General features: G+C 32.1%; 2 protein-coding genes across 2 annotated transcripts; both read left to right on the plus strand.

Moving 5' to 3' along the window:
* Positions 1 to 1739: 1739 nt before the first annotated feature.
* Positions 1740 to 4253, plus strand: LOC25492379 (putative carboxypeptidase C). Its single transcript, XM_024780953.1, has 8 exons — positions 1740 to 1910; positions 2072 to 2191; positions 2304 to 2447; positions 2531 to 2692; positions 2793 to 2873; positions 2976 to 3231; positions 3751 to 3893; positions 4167 to 4253. The coding sequence occupies exons 1-8, from the start codon at positions 1740 to 1742 to the stop codon at positions 4251 to 4253; spliced, it is 1164 nt and encodes a 387-aa protein (XP_024636721.1).
* Positions 4254 to 10293: 6040 nt separating this feature from the next.
* On the plus strand, positions 10294 to 13908 carry LOC25492382 (putative carboxypeptidase C). Its single transcript, XM_039833680.1, has 9 exons — positions 10294 to 10787; positions 11337 to 11508; positions 11623 to 11742; positions 11844 to 11987; positions 12104 to 12254; positions 12549 to 12640; positions 12734 to 12992; positions 13407 to 13540; positions 13674 to 13908. The coding sequence occupies exons 1-9, from the start codon at positions 10393 to 10395 to the stop codon at positions 13758 to 13760; spliced, it is 1554 nt and encodes a 517-aa protein (XP_039689614.1). The 5' UTR covers positions 10294 to 10392; the 3' UTR covers positions 13761 to 13908.
* The last annotated feature ends 2970 nt before the right edge of the window (positions 13909 to 16878 follow it).

The following is a 16878-nucleotide window of genomic DNA, read 5'->3' on the forward strand; positions in this document are numbered from 1 at the left end:
TAATTACTCATATCGAGGAAATCAAAAATTTGAGAGCAAGAGACTTAACCTCTTTCTACAAAAGTCAACATCGATTAATTAATTTATAAAAAAAACGCTAACAAATGTTATTATAGAAATATACCTTTCAATCACTATTGTAAGTAAAAAATATATTTTAGATTCATTTATTAAATAATGTACGTAATTTTTCAAATTCATTTATTAAATAATATATGTGGTATATAATAAAAATAATATACATCATTAATTAAACGAATATAAAATGTAGATTTTTGTTTATAATACGACTAGAGAATGTAAGAAACAAAATATAATAAAAATATCTTAAAGTCGACCTCCTCTTAAAAATGTAAAAGATATTCTTCAAAATGTTTTTTTAATATAATTTATTTGTTCTTAATAAACATCCAAAAAGACTAGTTATCACTTTTAATTTATATTACTACACCTATCCCAATAGTATAATACACCCGATATTTTTTAAATTATTCCTGTTAAAACAAAATATATCCTTCCAATTATAGAGGTTGACAAAATCATCAATTTCATAATCCAAATTGAATGCTCGTGGACATATCATGACATAGTTAAATTAAAATTAATTATAATAAAACGAATTTAAATTACTCCCAATATAAAAAAGCTCAAAAATGATGAAGTAACCCTAACACAAACAAAACCAAACAACAATATGGTAGTCTCCAAAACCTCTATGTCTCTTTTGTTGTTGTTCATTTTATTTTCTTCCTCATATGCAACTTCTCGCACCACACATAATAATCAACAGATTCAAAAAACATCAGCATTTGAAAAGCTTGTAAGAAGCTTTAACTTATCCCCAAAGGATCCAGTTAATCTAATACATGGCAATCAGTCCTTTGATTATTTCCCTGGAAAGATTGTAGAGAAGAAGTTCTCCTTTTTAAGTAATACTAATGAAACTGAAAATCTCAATCACCATTTCGGATACTATTCGATTCCTCGTGCCCTAGGTGCAAGGTAACCTAAAATATTTATTATCGTTGCAATGTGTATGTGTGTTTTTCTCGCGTGATTCGCAACTACACTGCAATTCTGTTGATTTAGTTCCATAAACTAAAATTGAAACTTCGAGTTTTTTTATAACCAAATTTCCAAACTTAAAATTTGATTTGTCAATCTTGATCAAACTGTTCTAAGTGCATGAATGCATGCAGTCGAATGTTTGAATGTCAGAATATGATTTCGTACAAAAATGTTTGCAATTAATGTCAATGTAAAAGAGTGTGAATATTTTTATAAAACCATTTTTAAAGAGTTGTCAAAATCATATGTTAAGTTGTGATTAGTTAAAGTAGTTTTCAACCGCAATTTTAGTTATAGACAAAACTCTATTCTTTTTTTATCGGAACCTCAATTTTAATACGTTTGCTAAAATCATATTTAGGAACTCGAATTCTATATTTTTTTTTTTTTTGTGGTGGTCGGGGTTTGAACCCCGGACCTTGCATATATCATGCATTGTCCATACCAACGCTAAGCTCACGAGGACACTCGAATTCTAATCTTAAGTCGAAGTATCATTGACCAAAATCTACAAACTGAAGGGTTTACGCCAAAAAACAATACAAACAATCATTTTTTCTTCAATATTATGTACCAGTATAAATTAAGTTTTCCTTAAGGACCGAAAAAAATATTTTTGCCCTATGTGTTATGAATTGAACTTTACATTTTTTTCTTGATTGAATTATAGGATGTTCTATTTTTTCTTTGAATCACGAGACACTCCTAAGGATGACCCAGTTGTGATATGGTTGACTGGAGGTCCAGGTTGCGGCAGTGAACTAGCTTTGTTTTATGAAAACGGTCCTTTTCATATTGCGGATGACTTGTCTCTTGTTTGGAATCAATATGGCTGGGACAAGGTGATTAAAAACTATCCAACCCTACCTAAATATATTCACTCGTCTCTATTTAGAGACAATTGAATATATTTACGTAAGGTCGAAAGTGGATCCATCTCTGATCAATCTCTTTAATATTCTTTAGCAAATTAAATTTTGTAATTTTTTTTTTCATTTTGTAGGCATCAAATATTCTTTTTGTTGATCAACCCATTGGGACAGGTTTCAGCGTCGTTAATGATGTAAATGATATTCCACATAACGAAACTGTTGTTAGCGATGATTTGTACGTCTTCTTGCAGGTACATTAGAAATTCAGAAGAATTGCAACCAAAAATACATCTTGTGTATAAATCATATACAAATCATATTATACATGAGATTATAACCATAGTTTTTTCTTTCTAATCACAGTCTTTTTTCGAGGAGCACCCTGAGTTCGTTAAAAATGACTTTTATATCACCGGAGAATCATATGCAGGACACTATATTCCAGCTCTTGCATCACGAATTCATCAAGAAAATAAAGGCAATCCAAAAATACATATAAACCTCAAGGTCTTGCATTATTTCCTAACCATAGTATTAACCTAAGTTTTGTCTTGCATGTTTTGATGGATTTGTTCCCAATACTATGACAGGGTATTGCTATTGGTAATGGAATTACAAACCCTAGAATTCAGTACCTATTTTACACACAATTTGCAGAGGATAATCATTTGATTACACCAGGAGAAAGAAAGGATATCGACGATGAATTGTACGAAGGGTGTACGGAAGCCACGTATAATTGTGGTACCAAGATCACATCCCTATCTTACTAATTTATTTACATCTCTATTTATTGTTTCTTGTGAATTTGTGATAATTTTTTGTGAATTTGATTCATCAGACACTCAAGGTGGAGATCAAAATTGCTTGTTAGCTAGAGATAAATGTGAAGCCATAGTAAATAAGATCATGTCCATTGCTGGCGATATTAATGTTAGTAATCATAACTCAACAAAAAAATTTATTTTGACCCATTATTTATATATAATAACCATGTTTATAGAGTTTAATAAATAAGTATACTGTAAAATGCAGGTGTATGACATTAGAAAGAAATGTATTGGAGAAATGTGTTATGACTTTTCAAAGTTGGAGAAATTTCTAAATAACCATGAAGTTAGGGGTATTATAGGTGTTGCAAACGAGTTTGTTTCATGCAGTAGAGTAGTGTATGATGCTATGAGGGCAGATTTGATGAAAAGCTTTCATTTGGGTATTCCTGAACTTCTTGAGGATGGAATCAAAGTTCTTATATATGCTGGGGAATTTGATTTTATTTGCAATTGGCTTGGTGAGTCTTCTTTCAAAACCAAATTATTTTAAAATTGTCAATCTAGTTTAAAAACCCTAATTATCCTAAGCTAGTCTTGAAAATTGAAATCTATTGTCCCACTTATAATAGACTGACCAAACATTATATGTTGGTGCGAGGATTCAAACCCTAAATTCTCTACCATAATAATCTTTCTTTTTTTATACTAAATGTTAAATAGTCGTGACTTAACCCTAACCTTGTCTTTTTTGGCGGGTCTAAATTTTATCACGGCGAGTCTTCTTTCAAAACCAAATTATTTTAACATTGTCAATTTAGTTAAAAAAAATTATTATAATTTTAAGATAGTATTTAGAATTGAAAATCTATTGTCCCACTTATAATAGACTGATTATATATGATATGTTGATGCGTAGATTCAAACCCTAAATTATCTACGGTAAAAATTACTAGTATTTTGAAATCAATCAATTTTCTTTTTGAATTTGTCACATGTCACCAATTAATGTGTTTGTTATTTTGTTCTTGTTTGGGCAGGGAATTATAATTGGGTTAGTTTCCTACAGTGGTCAGGCCAAAAGCAGTTTAAAGAATTCAAAGGAGTTCCATTTTTGGTTGATGGTACTGATATTAGTGAAGGAGGAATGTTGTATACCTTTGGACCTCTCTATTTTCTAAAGGTTAATTATCAATAGTTAGTAGTATATATAACTAAATTAGAAGTGTATTATCCCCGTGAGCTTAACTCAGTTGTTAAGAATATTGCATATTATATGCATGCAGGGGCCGAGGTTCGAACCCCGGATACCCCACTTCTCCACATTTAATTGTGCGAGTTTAGCCACTAGACTACTAGACAAAAAAAAAACAAAATTAGAAGTGTGTTTTTCTTGAGTGTGACATATATAGTTGATTCCATTTTTTGTTACTTATATTCATGTGTTGTGCAATAGGTGTATGGTGCTGGACATATGGTTCCTATGGATCAACCTGATGTTGCACTTCAGATGCTTACAGCCTGGATGAAAGGGCAACTATAATTTATAAAATCATGTCAAGACCAAAATCAAAATATCCCACGACATGGATATGATCATAATTTGAAGTTAAGAAGCCAATTATTACAATTGTAATTTTCAGTTTAAGAAATTTGAAATCCAAAGTAAGATAATAAAAAATCAAATTATCATTAGAAATTTTTGAGTTGGTATCATATAAAATTATGAGTTTATCTCACCGGAAAGAAATTCTGATTTCGCTAAGCTCTCTAGAGTGAAATCTACAATGTTCATTCTTTGTTTTAGTGTTTTAGGAATTCACCAAGAATAAAAATTGAGTTTAAGTTTTTCAGAGATTATACACAATCAAATCAATTATTTGCGTAATCATTCAGAGATGTATCACCATTCAATAATTTAGAAATTCATGGAGAATAAAAATCGAGTTCTTAAATTCTTAAGGAACTATAAAAAAGATTTAAACAATAAAATTGAAACTTTTAAATTTTTTCGGCATTCATAGAGAATTAAAGGATGGGCCACTTTTGAATTCTTTCAAATTTCAAAGAGAATAAAATTGAATTATTCTGTATGTTTCAGATATGGACCACTTGGACCGCCTATAAAACAAAAGTGGTTAGAGAGGAATGTAGCAGAAGGGAGAGTGTGTACGGGCAGGGGGAGGGGTCGCCGTACTGATGGCTCTGGATCATCTCAGGTAAATGAGCTTGAACCCCATCTCGAGCAGCACCATATGGAGGGGAGGAGGAGGTGGATGTTGAGAGCGCAAATGATGATGAGCAACTGCAGGAGGTGGTAGAGGTGGAGCCACAACCATTGGATGGCTATCCTGGTGGCCCATATATCTTGTTTGTTCTCACTGTGTACCATGTTCACGTAGGCAGGATAATGTCAGATGGATTATTAAGATTCTATAACTTTAATCTTTTTGTGGAATGTTTTTTATGCGAACTGAATGCTATGTTTTTTTAATTAATGTAAAATGACGTTAATGTTTTGTTTTTAATTTTTGCAGTGGCATACCATTTAAAGTGCATAAACAACGGAAAATCTGGCTAAGATTCAAGAGCGATGATTCAAAGCTGCCATACAAGCCACTGGTCTTCAACGGCTAAAGAATGTTAGTTATTTTGATCTTGATCATGTCCTGTTGTTTGCTTTTGTTGAAAGATGGAACGAGGAGACGTCTAGCTTCCATTTTTCGATTAAGGAGATAACAATGACACTTGATGATGTGTCATGTTTGCTGCATCTCCCCATCGATTGCACGCTCATGGACCACAATGTTCCTCTTTCCAAGTTTGATGAAGTTGATTTGACGGTGGAGCTGTTGGAGGGCTGATGTGGTACAAATTGAGTACTAGGTGAGAACAACGAGTGATGCTCGTTCACTTTTTGGCTGGTTGAGGGAAAATTTCAAGAAACATATCCAATAGGCAGTTGAAGCTGAGGAAGATGGTGATGTTGCAGAGATGTTACTGAATTTGGATAAGGTAGTCAGCTTCTATCTGATCTACCTGGTGGGTGTCACTCTCTTCACTAACATGATTGTGACATGACGTTGGGGGTCGGCTGCCCTTGTTCACTTATATAGAGAGCTTAAAAATGCAGTCTATTATAAGATTAAACACATGGCCAGATACTTGACCTTGTTACAAGTATACATAATAATGATTTGCTTATTTATTTACATGATTGTGACATGACGTTGTTATATGAATACTTATATGTTGTTGACTTTTCTTGCTTTGGTATATCATCACTTTCATGGAGTCGGGGTGTGATATTATTAGGATCGATACAGGGAGGATCATCACCCACATGTTATGATGTATGTTAGCTTGAAGAGTCATGTTGTCGTAGATCCTGCAAAATCGCATCTTGATCAGATAGATATTAGATATGTTTCCATGACCCCGTAGGAGCACCACCATCAGATAAGTCCGTTGGAGCGAATCAATATTTACTATGAATTACTCAGATACGAACCTCAAAGGATTTGATATATGCCGGAGCGGTTGCTGCTCCAGTTTGGTTATGTCCAAACCATCCAAAGGCATCCACATGACTATGCAAATCCACAGAAGACACTACAACAAATCAGTCAGCACTATGTGCATTATCTTGACTATTTGTTGACAACGCATGATTTGGGCGAGCTTGCTCCTACTGGTGTAGAGACTGATGCTGAATACATGAGGTGGTTTTTGGCAATTGCACATCACGTCATTCATACCTTTGTCAGAGAATGTTCACATCCCGAGGCCACCTGAGTTGGAGGCCTTTAATGAGATTGTTGTCGAGTAGGGAGACAATCAATGGCTAAACATGAACGAACAGTTAGGGCACATCATAGACCATGTCTTAGGATCAATGTGGTGGTGTGGTGCAGCTTGGGAGAGTTTGGAAGCAATTTTGCAAGAGGTTCAGGGAGGACAGATTTATCGTCGTAGATGTGTCAGGGGTGCTAGGGCTATCCAGTAGTTTTATGTTGTGAATGTAAAGTTTGTACAATTGATGTGTTTAGTTTGTGTTTGAATATGTGGATGTAACCTATGGATATTGGTGCTACTTTGTACAACCTATGTTTAATTTGTGTTTTTTCATATTGTTTACCTTGAAGTATTTGCATATAATTTGATTGTGTATATGCATATTTAAATCAACCCAAATTTTTCGTTTTGTGAAAACAAAGATATCAACCTTCACTTCTTACGCAATTCAGATTTTAAAATCGAAATTGTATTAAACGTTCTGCTTTTAGAATCTGAAATGTGTGTATTTTTACACAATATTTTGCCTCTAACATGGCCTTCTAAGGGGTTTGAAACATATCATATATGTCGATGTTTATATAAAAGATTCAGATTCTACATTCCAAACATCATTTTTACAAGCTCTGCTCAAACATCAACATAGTTCTATGGATGCCTTCAGTTTTTACATAGTATGAATTGTTATTTTTTTTGTCAGTAAAGCAAAACATTATATACATTTATACTTGAATAAAAATTACTCCCTCCATCCCTTTTCGTAGGAGTAGTTTAATATAAGATCATATACAAATTTCTAGATGTATTGATTACTCTTTTTCCAAATATACCCCTTATTAATACTAATAATTTGTCTTGATATATCAAAAGTTAATATTAAAATATGTATTTAATTAAGGGTATTCTAGTAATAATCATACACATTTGAGACAACTTTATAACTTCAAGAACTTTTCTTAATACATGTACTTTGGAATAAAGGCACGGAGGGAGTAAATAATTTTTCAATCCACTATAAAGAAAAAGCTTACACTATGAATTATCTAGTCAACAAAGATGAGAGGATATCGAGAGAGGGACAACAAGTAAATGAACTTTATGATACATGTATTGTTGACTTTTAGTGTGATGTAATTACGGAATAAGACAAGTGATATCATTAAAATCCGATTGTTTAAATCTAAATGTGAATGTATTTCAATGAACTTAAAAAAGTTGTTTTTTTCTTATAAATGTGGTTAGAGGGGGTAACATGTTACATTTTTTATCATAGAAATATACCAATAGTTAATCTCTATGATCTTAACTTAGTTGGTGAGGATATTGCATATTATATACAAGGGTTAGAGTTCGAACCCCGAACGTCCCAGTTCTCCACATTTAAAATGTGTGAGCTAGCCACTAGACTACTTAAAAAAAATATCTAAATTTGAATGTCAAACCTTACATGTGTGTTTGGTAGTTTTTTGGAGTGATGAACAAGGTTTTATTGAAGTTTGTACTTGTGTCCAAGTCTAAAATAAAAATTGAAAAATATGTATTTGGTTGTTAAGGAACCAAATATACTTTTATGGACTTTTATCCAAGTTAGTAAAATATTGAAGTTAGTATATATAAGCACCTTTTGCATTTCTTATGTACTTCTTAAACAAATTTGTTAATGCAATTAACATGTCTCTTAATATTATCAAACTGTCTTTTGTTTGTATGCGTATTAAATTTAACTTTTTATATTTTAAGACAAGTTAGTAGTATTAATTAGGGGTACGTTTAGGAAGAAAAAAAAAGCATCTAGTTTAATCAAAAAGGTGCTTAAATATAAAAAATGGTGTTCCCACATCAAATGTGCTTAAAAAAATACGACGAAAATACCAAAATAACCTCATCAGTAGTTAACTACCGATGAATTTTAAACCGACAGTAGTTAACTGTCGATAGAAATTGGGGTTAAATTTTATTTTATGGTGTTTCTTAGCTTTGTTTGTAGTGTAAAAGAAAAATTTACGTTGAATATAGGGACATATAGAGTATTTTGGGTTCCTTATTTATTTACTTGGGTTTGATTTATGCGATTAATCCTCCCTCGTCGTGCTCCCGGATCGTTCGTCGTCATTTGGATCGTGGTGGTTGTGTTTGTTCTTGAAGGTGGCTATGTTGGGCGCCGGTGGCCGCGAAGCTTCGTTTGGTTTGTGTTTTCCTTGTGCTTGTACAACAGAGGTTGGGGAGGGTTGCGGATTTGGTCCTTTTTTGCAGTGGTTGAGGTTCATAAAACCCGAAAGGGTCTGGTTCGTTTAACTCGAAAGGGTCTGGTTTCTGGCGTATTGAACTCATCCCTCAATTTGAGTTTTTACACGTTGTTTGCTCGAAAGAGCATTTTATGTCTGCTGTTGATTCAAGGGGTTGTTGACACTTGGATTAGTTTCCGTGTTGACAGTCAATCCATTCGCCTAGTTTAAACTCTAACTGTTCTATGCAGATGCCCACTTTTCATGTTTTTTTTTTGTAACTTGGTCTCGCACCCGTATGCGGGTTCGCTGGGTTGCGCTAGTGATTAGTTTATTTTGTTAGGATAGATTAGAGCTGTACCACTTGGATAGTTTTTTCACGATGTATTCCCGTTTGAGTTTTCCTAGGTCAGGTCCAATGCCCCCCCGTCTTTGTACCTGTTTGTTTTTATTTATTATATTTTCTCTTTGGCTTAAAAAAACAGAAAAAGAAAACACCACCTTTCAGCTCTTTTGGGCTGAATATTTCTTTTCAAAAATGCCCTTAATTTTGAATACAAATGTAAAAAATAATATTACAATTTTTTTAACAAACACGATATATATATATATATATACATATATGTTTTTTTTTCTTCTTTTATCATTTAAAAATTGTAACCAGCTAAACGGGTATATTTATACTTACCTTTTTATTATCTCAATTATACCCTTAAACAACCTTTTCTATAATAAATATTGTTGTTGGTGTCATTGAAATAGATAATCATGGTTAGTTTGGTTTGTTATAACTTGAAAACAACAAACATTTATATTTTTTGTTTTAATCAAAATCAAAATTTTATAAAAGAAAACACCGTTCATAATTTTCAAACGTTGACGTAATAAAAAGAGCGGAAAGACAGATACATGAGTGTCTGTTTTTTCGCTAGTAATTATAAATGTTTTGCTTAAAAATTTATTCCAATAAATAACATTAAGAGTTTTCCACAAAAATTCAAAAACCAAAATAAATTGAATTCTTTTTTGACATACTCCCTCCATTTCTAATTATAAATAAAATTGATTTGTTAGGTTCATTCATTCATTTAATGATGTAGTATGTGATTAATAATACGGATGGAGTCAATGAATCCAAATCCAATACTCTAATTCAGGAAATCTCGAATTTAAGAGACTTTTAAATTCAAGAAGGATTTGTTATACCACTATTCCCTATAATACTCTTTAATTGATATTTATTGCACCATATATACCAATGTCTTTCAAATTACGGAGTCGCTAAAAACATCAATTTCAGTATCCAAATTGAATGCTCGAGCACGTCACAGCAAAATTCACTATCAATACACTCTCTGAAAATAGGATTTGTCAATAAAAAAATAAACTCTATGTTCCATAATTTGTCTCATAAAAAAAATATCGTCACAAAAAAATGTCAATTTTATTTTTCAATCGTTATGTGTACCACGTTACATTTATGATTATAGAAATTTACCAATATAGTAAATATAGATAATTGATTTTTTTTTTGAAGGAAAATATCTGTGGGAGTGAAGAAGTAATAATCTGAAATTAGGAGTAAAATAATGATGAATATTCTGCAAGTTAATTATGATAGAAAAGTATACCAAAAGTTGAAAAGTGGTGAAGACCGTTTGAATGTTCTCTGAATGCTATAAAAACATTCCCATTGCTTCACTTTTTTCACAAACAAGAACAAACAACATGGGATTCTCCAAAACCTCTTTGCCTCTTTTTTTGTTCTTCATTTTATTTTCTGTCTCATATGCAACTTCTCGTATCATAAATCATGCACGCTTTCCATCAACAACATTTTCACCAAATCAACAAGCTGAAAAGCTTATAAGAAGCTTCAACTTATTCCCAAAGCAATCAGTTAATGTAATTCATGGTGATCATTCTCTTGATCATTTTCTACCCGGAAAGATCGTCGAGAAGAAGTTCTCGTTTTTCGGTGATTCTGGTGGTCCTTCTATTGAGGATCTTGGTCACCATGCTGGATACTATTCGCTTCCTCGTTCCAACTCTTCAAGGTAAATTAATATTCTTATTATAATTTGGGGGGATTAATTTATCTTCTTCAAAAAAAAATATTCTTCTTATTGAAATGAAGTTAGGAGTTGGCGATGATATAAATTGTGTGAATATTTTGATAATACGATTTACAAATGTTATGTGGTGGTGGGTGAAAGTAGTTTGCAACCAAAAACATTGTTTTTGTTGATGAGATCCAGGTCAAAAGGTTGTTGTACTGCTTTTATCTGAATATGAATATACTTAGGTTTTTTTTTTGGTAGAATCTGAATATATTTAGGTCAAAAGTTGATGTATTTGGTTAAAAAAATTGGACCAGATGCATCAATCTTTGCTGACTCAAATGTTTCTTATATATAGGATCGGGTGAAATATAAAAAGACAAATGTATTTGGTCCAAAATTCAAACAATTTTTTTTGAATCACTTTGACTTATATTTTGTTACTTAGTGATAGAGGTGGTCATTTTCTATTTAATATGAATATAAAATTTTCCTCAATATACCATGTGGTGATGAATTGATTTTTTTATTATTATTAAATTGCAGGTTGTTCTATTTTTTCTTTGAATCAAGAAAAAATAATAAGGATGCCCCAGTTGTGATATGGTTGACTGGAGGTCCAGGTTGCAGTAGTGAACTAGCTTTGTTTTATGAGAATGGTCCTTTTAAAATTGCCAATGATTTATCTCTTGCATGGAATGACTTTGGTTGGGACCAGGTAATTAATTATTTAACATGCAATTCCTAAGAAATTTCCTTGTTTTGTTTGTTACACCAAATTTTTTATCTTATTGACATTCATGACTAAGGTGTTTAATTTTTCATTTTGTAGGCATCAAATATTCTTTTTGTTGACCAACCCATTGGGACAGGTTTTAGTTACACTTCTAATGAAAATGATATTCCACATGATGAAACTGGTGTTAGCAATGACTTATACGACTTCTTGCAGGTACATAAACAATTATTTTCCTAATTAGAAATCTAAAAACATATGTGTATAAATTATATTTGAGATTAACTTAAGCTTTTATATACATATAATTATCACAGGAGTTTTTCAAGCAACATTCTGAGTTCGTTAAGAATGAGTTCTATATTACTGGAGAATCATATGCTGGGCACTATGTTCCTGCTCTTGCATCTAGGGTTCACCAAGGAAACAAAGCCAACCAAGGAATTAAAATAAATCTCAAGGTTTGATTAAATATCGATTATAGCATAGCGAAATTTCAACAAATCATAAAAGAATTATTAGTTGTTTTTTTCATGCGCGTTTTGATAAATTATTTTCTAATACAATTCAATGATAGGGTTTTGCTATTGGAAATGGATTGACCAACCCTGAAATTCAGTACCCAGCATACACACAGTTTGCATTAGATAACAAATTGATCACAAAGGAAGAACAAGCTGTTATCAACAAGTTGATCCCACAGTGTGTAGAAACCACAAAATCTTGCGGTACAAAATCCCTTAAAACACTCTTTAAATAATCACATTCCATTTTACTAGTATCGTTTTTTCTTTTTACTAGTATTGTTAAAAGCGCGACTATATCATAAAAGAATTTGAAAAAATCGCTTTCGTTATGCAATAAGTTATTTAGTACCAAGTATCGTCAATTAGAGGCAAAAACGATGGTATGATAATATAATGTAGCAGAATTTGAACAAACCGCTATTTTTCGTTAATTGTGATTGACATCTCTATATTGTTTGTTTATGTGATATTTTTTAATTTGTGTTTGATTATCAGAAAGTAAAGGTGGAGAAAGTTGCTTATCAGCCTTAAGCCAATGTCAAGAGATATTCACTGATATCTTGTCCTATGCTGACGACAATATTAATGTAAGCTATCATGACTGAACTAAAATTATTTGATTTTAAATAATTTTTCACCTATAGTTTAATTAAATTAACTAGAAATATTGTAAATTGCAGTACTATGACATAAGAAAGAAATGTGAAGGACCATTGTGTTATGACTTCTCGAATGTGGAGAGACTTATGAACCAGAAGACAGTTAAGGATGCTTTAGGTGTTGGGGATATAGAGTTTGTTTCATGCAGTCTAGATGTGCATAATGCTATGGCAAAAGATTTTATGCAAAACTTTGAAGTGGATATTCCTGCACTTCTTGAAGATGGAATCAAAGTTCTTATATATGCTGGGGAATTTGATCTTATTTGCAATTGGCTAGGTGAGTGATTCTAGACCTAGGTCTACTTAATTCTTTTGAAACCAAATTCTTTTCGCAATGGAAAAAAGTGAATCACCAATTTAGCCCTAAAAGTTATAGGACATTGTCAATTTATGTTTTGAAATTTGAATACAATCGGGCACGGCTAAAATGCCCGACATGGTCCGTGATGGAAATTGAACGTTCTCCTTTGATGAAATTCAAGATCTACAAAAATATTAATTGTTTTAGATCCATTTTTATTTAATTTTTTGTCAGCAATTGATGTAGTTGAGAGTTTTAAAATACGTATATCTTTTAAAATTTTGTTATTTTTATTGAACATGTTTACATTGCATTAAAGTTTTATGAACTAAATTGATGGTTTACTCATTCGAAAATTTGTACACGTGTTGTTATTTTGTTCTTGGGCAGGGAATTCAAATTGGGTTCATGCAATGGGGTGGTCAGGTCAAAAACAGTTCGCGGCATCGAAAACAGTTCAATTTGTTGTTGATGGTAAACAAGCAGGATTGTTGAATAGTTATGGACCTCTCTCTTTTCTAAAGGTTAGTTATTATAGTTTTTGTTTATGAGATAGTTAGTTATTATAGTTAGTATTGATAACTAACTATAAATATTTTTCTTGAGTGTGACATTGTTGATTCAATTTTTGGTTAATTTTATTTATGTGATGTCCAGGTGAATGGGGCAGGACATTTGGTCCCTATGGATCAACCAAAAGCTGCACTTCAGATGTTGGCAAACTGGATGCATGGGAACCTTTAACGGGACAAGCATTTAAATTTTTCTTTCAATTGTTTCAATCATATCAAGATGAAAATCAAAACATCCTCTAACATATGTGATCCCAACATTATGTAATTTACTTTTTGTATGATATTTGGAGGGTGAAAATAATATTCCTATTCTCAAATTCTCGCTCTATGTTACAAACCATTCAACTGGAAGAAAAAAAAATCATATTTAAGATGAAACTAATGATATTAAAATCAGACCGGATAGCCGGCTGGTTCAATTGGTAACCGCTCGATCAACACAAAATAGCAATTGTGTTAGAATTTGTGTCGCTAACATAATTCTTAAAGATAAATAGTATAAACTGCTTACAAACCGATAAAACAAAACGACTCGACATAGGTTTTGGCTGGCAAATCATTCGGTTCATAGAAAAACAAACTCTGTAATGCGCAGTTCACACATATGGGATATTTTAAGATGAAAAAAATAAAGCAAGATTAAAATATCAAAAATTGATTTAGCTAAACTCTAACATTGCTTACTTTACCAACTGGTTAATTAGTGAAATATAAGAGATAAAAACAATTATTGGTTTAGGAAAACAATTTTAACAAATAATCACCGTAAATAGGGTTCTATGACTTATCACTGAAAATAGTTAGGATGTGTGTTTGTTGTAATTTATTTAAATAAGTTAAGAGTGCTAAGTGCTACAAGCTTGCAACATTTGAGTGTAGAATAAAAATGCAACGTACTTTTCAGCTACTTTAAGATAAAAGATTTCCTTTTGATAAGATAAAAATTTCTTAAGATTTCATTATGTCTAAGGTCTTGTCAAATCCTTCAAAAAAAAAATCCTTCTTACTTCAATGAAATATCATTCAATTTACTCTATGGTTTTAGGCATTGTGTCTAATAATCTAATCTAAATATTTTGTTAACTGCTTACAGTTTATCATACTAATATCCTAAGTTCCATTTAATAAACTTGAGGTGGAACAAAGATGATGAAACTATTGATGGTTGAAATGTTGCAATTGAATAAAATATTGACGATTCTAAAAGGAGAGAACATATTCCCTTATTAGAGAGTTGAAATTCTCTCCGATATAATTTGGTGAGACATACATGAATTTCAACTAATATTTTTTTTTTAAGATGTGTGCGTTAGAGAGTGTTTTTATAATTATTGTTATTACAATAATAATACTATCCACAATTCTTAATATAAAAAACGGATTTTTTTTATCATATTTATAAGAAAATGTCATAACTTTTAATGTATATTTATTTTTTAAAAGACTTTTCCAACCCTCATTTTATGTTTATCTTTTTTATATTAGTGAGTATGTTATATGTTTCACATTTTCCAATAAGAGTATATTTATAAAAATATTCAAACAGATACAACAATTTCCCATAGAAGTATATTTATAAAAATATTCAAAATATATCCATTTTGAAGATTTTTTTTTTTTTTTTTTTATCTAATTCTTGATGGAAGCTGAAATTAGTCAAGGTACACTGAGTTTCCTCAATTGTGATTCCCTTACTTCAAGCGATTAACTTTGAGGGAGGAACTATGTCCTTCAATTATGGGTTCTCTAATTTCTTCACTAGAGCGTTAGGTACAATTGTTTTGGGTTTATATTACACTATGAAATGTATAAATAAAAGTAGGAAGGTAAAATGATAAAAATTGCATAAATAAGCTTGTTTGATTGATTGATTGGATGTGTCGATTACAATGTAAGAACAAAGTATTTATAGTATGCATGTTGGATAATAGCCAAACAACATGGCCTATATTGCTTAACCTCTGTTAGACTAATTTTCACGGGTATTGTGTGATAACTCCGTTGTTAATGGGATTGTGGTGTCCCATGTTAGGCTTCAGTCTCGTCTCATTGGCATAGGGTGTTTAAACGGTCCTCTCGTGCACAACCCCGCTAGATATTCTGACTTCTTCTCATTCGTCGAAGCGGTAACCGTCACACAGTGAATCTACCGATACGCTCTAAAGTCAACCTTCCATTTTCTACTTAGAAGATAGCAAAGTCAGGAGTCTTATAACCTCTAGGAAAAGGCACCAATCTATCAATCAGCTCTAGATATGACTTCCAATATATTAGAGGATAATTATCATGTAGAGAATATCTCCTGTAGTTATTGTTTAGATAGCAACAAATCATATAGTTGACTCATGACAATCAATTGTCATTCTTAGTCATTACAGTATAGTTGACTCACATGAATCAATTGCAATTCTTAGTCATTATGCAATTGATATTCATTCCTAGTTTATAGTATCAGTATTGTGTATATATATAGATGTAACAGATGTTCATAAGAAAATATCAATTCAAAACCAACACAGTATTGTTGTTACTATTATATGGTATTAGCCTCTCCCTAGCTTAACAGCTTCACGATCCAATTTTTTTTACCTATCATGACTTCCGCAACTTCCACAAACTCCCCCAACAATTCCAACTCATTTCAGGTTGGCACTCATACTGTCATTGTTCTCAACACTCAAAACTCAATCAAACTCAAGAACAACAACTATCCAGCCTGGCATATTCAAATGAATGCACTATTCATTGGATATGACCTCACAGGTTTTATCAATGGTACAAAACTGTGCCCTGCCAAAACAGATCCAGATTACAACTACTGGACAAGACAGGACCAACTCATACTACATGCTATTATCACATCTGTCGATCATAGCATCATCACGACATTAGGCAATGTCAAATCCTCCCAACAAGCTTGGGATACTCTCAAGAAGATGTTTGCGGGTAAAACACGTGCTCGTATCATGCATCTTAAAGAGCGACTCACTCGAATTTAGGGATGGCAATGGGTACCCAATGGATAGGGTACTATAGTGCCCGTCCCCATACCCGCATTTATAAGAAATACCCGTACCCGTGCCCGTACCCTTGAGGGCAACAACTTTAGTCCCCTTCCCCATACCCTGTGGGTACCTAAGTGCCCATACCCGCACACATTACCCGCACTTTAACTATGAAAAAACAAAAAAAAACATCACAGATGAAATAAAACTATGATCCCAATTTTTTAAAATTAACTCATAAAATAGCCAAATAAATCGTGGTTTTTAAAATTAACTCATATG

The sequence above is a fragment of the Medicago truncatula genome, chromosome 4, assembly GCF_003473485.1.
Source record: "Medicago truncatula cultivar Jemalong A17 chromosome 4, MtrunA17r5.0-ANR, whole genome shotgun sequence".
NCBI lineage: Eukaryota > Viridiplantae > Streptophyta > Magnoliopsida > Fabales > Fabaceae > Medicago > Medicago truncatula.

Bases quoted from the DNA above. Each gene is read 5' to 3' on its own strand.
- LOC25492379 (XM_024780953.1), top strand. From the start codon at position 1,740: ATGTTCTATTTTTTCTTTGAATCACGAGACACTCCTAAGGATGACCCA. The intron at 2,693-2,792 runs ATCACATCCCTA...GACACTCAAGGT, and splicing joins CGTATAATTGTGGTACCAAG to GGAGATCAAAATTGCTTGTT. The intron at 2,874-2,975 runs GTTAGTAATCAT...TGTAAAATGCAG, and splicing joins CCATTGCTGGCGATATTAAT to GTGTATGACATTAGAAAGAA.
- LOC25492382 (XM_039833680.1), top strand. From the start codon at position 10,393: ATGTTCTCTGAATGCTATAAAAACATTCCCATTGCTTCACTTTTTTCA. The intron at 10,788-11,336 runs GTAAATTAATAT...ATTAAATTGCAG, and splicing joins CCTCGTTCCAACTCTTCAAG to GTTGTTCTATTTTTTCTTTG. The intron at 11,509-11,622 runs GTAATTAATTAT...TTCATTTTGTAG, and splicing joins ATGACTTTGGTTGGGACCAG to GCATCAAATATTCTTTTTGT.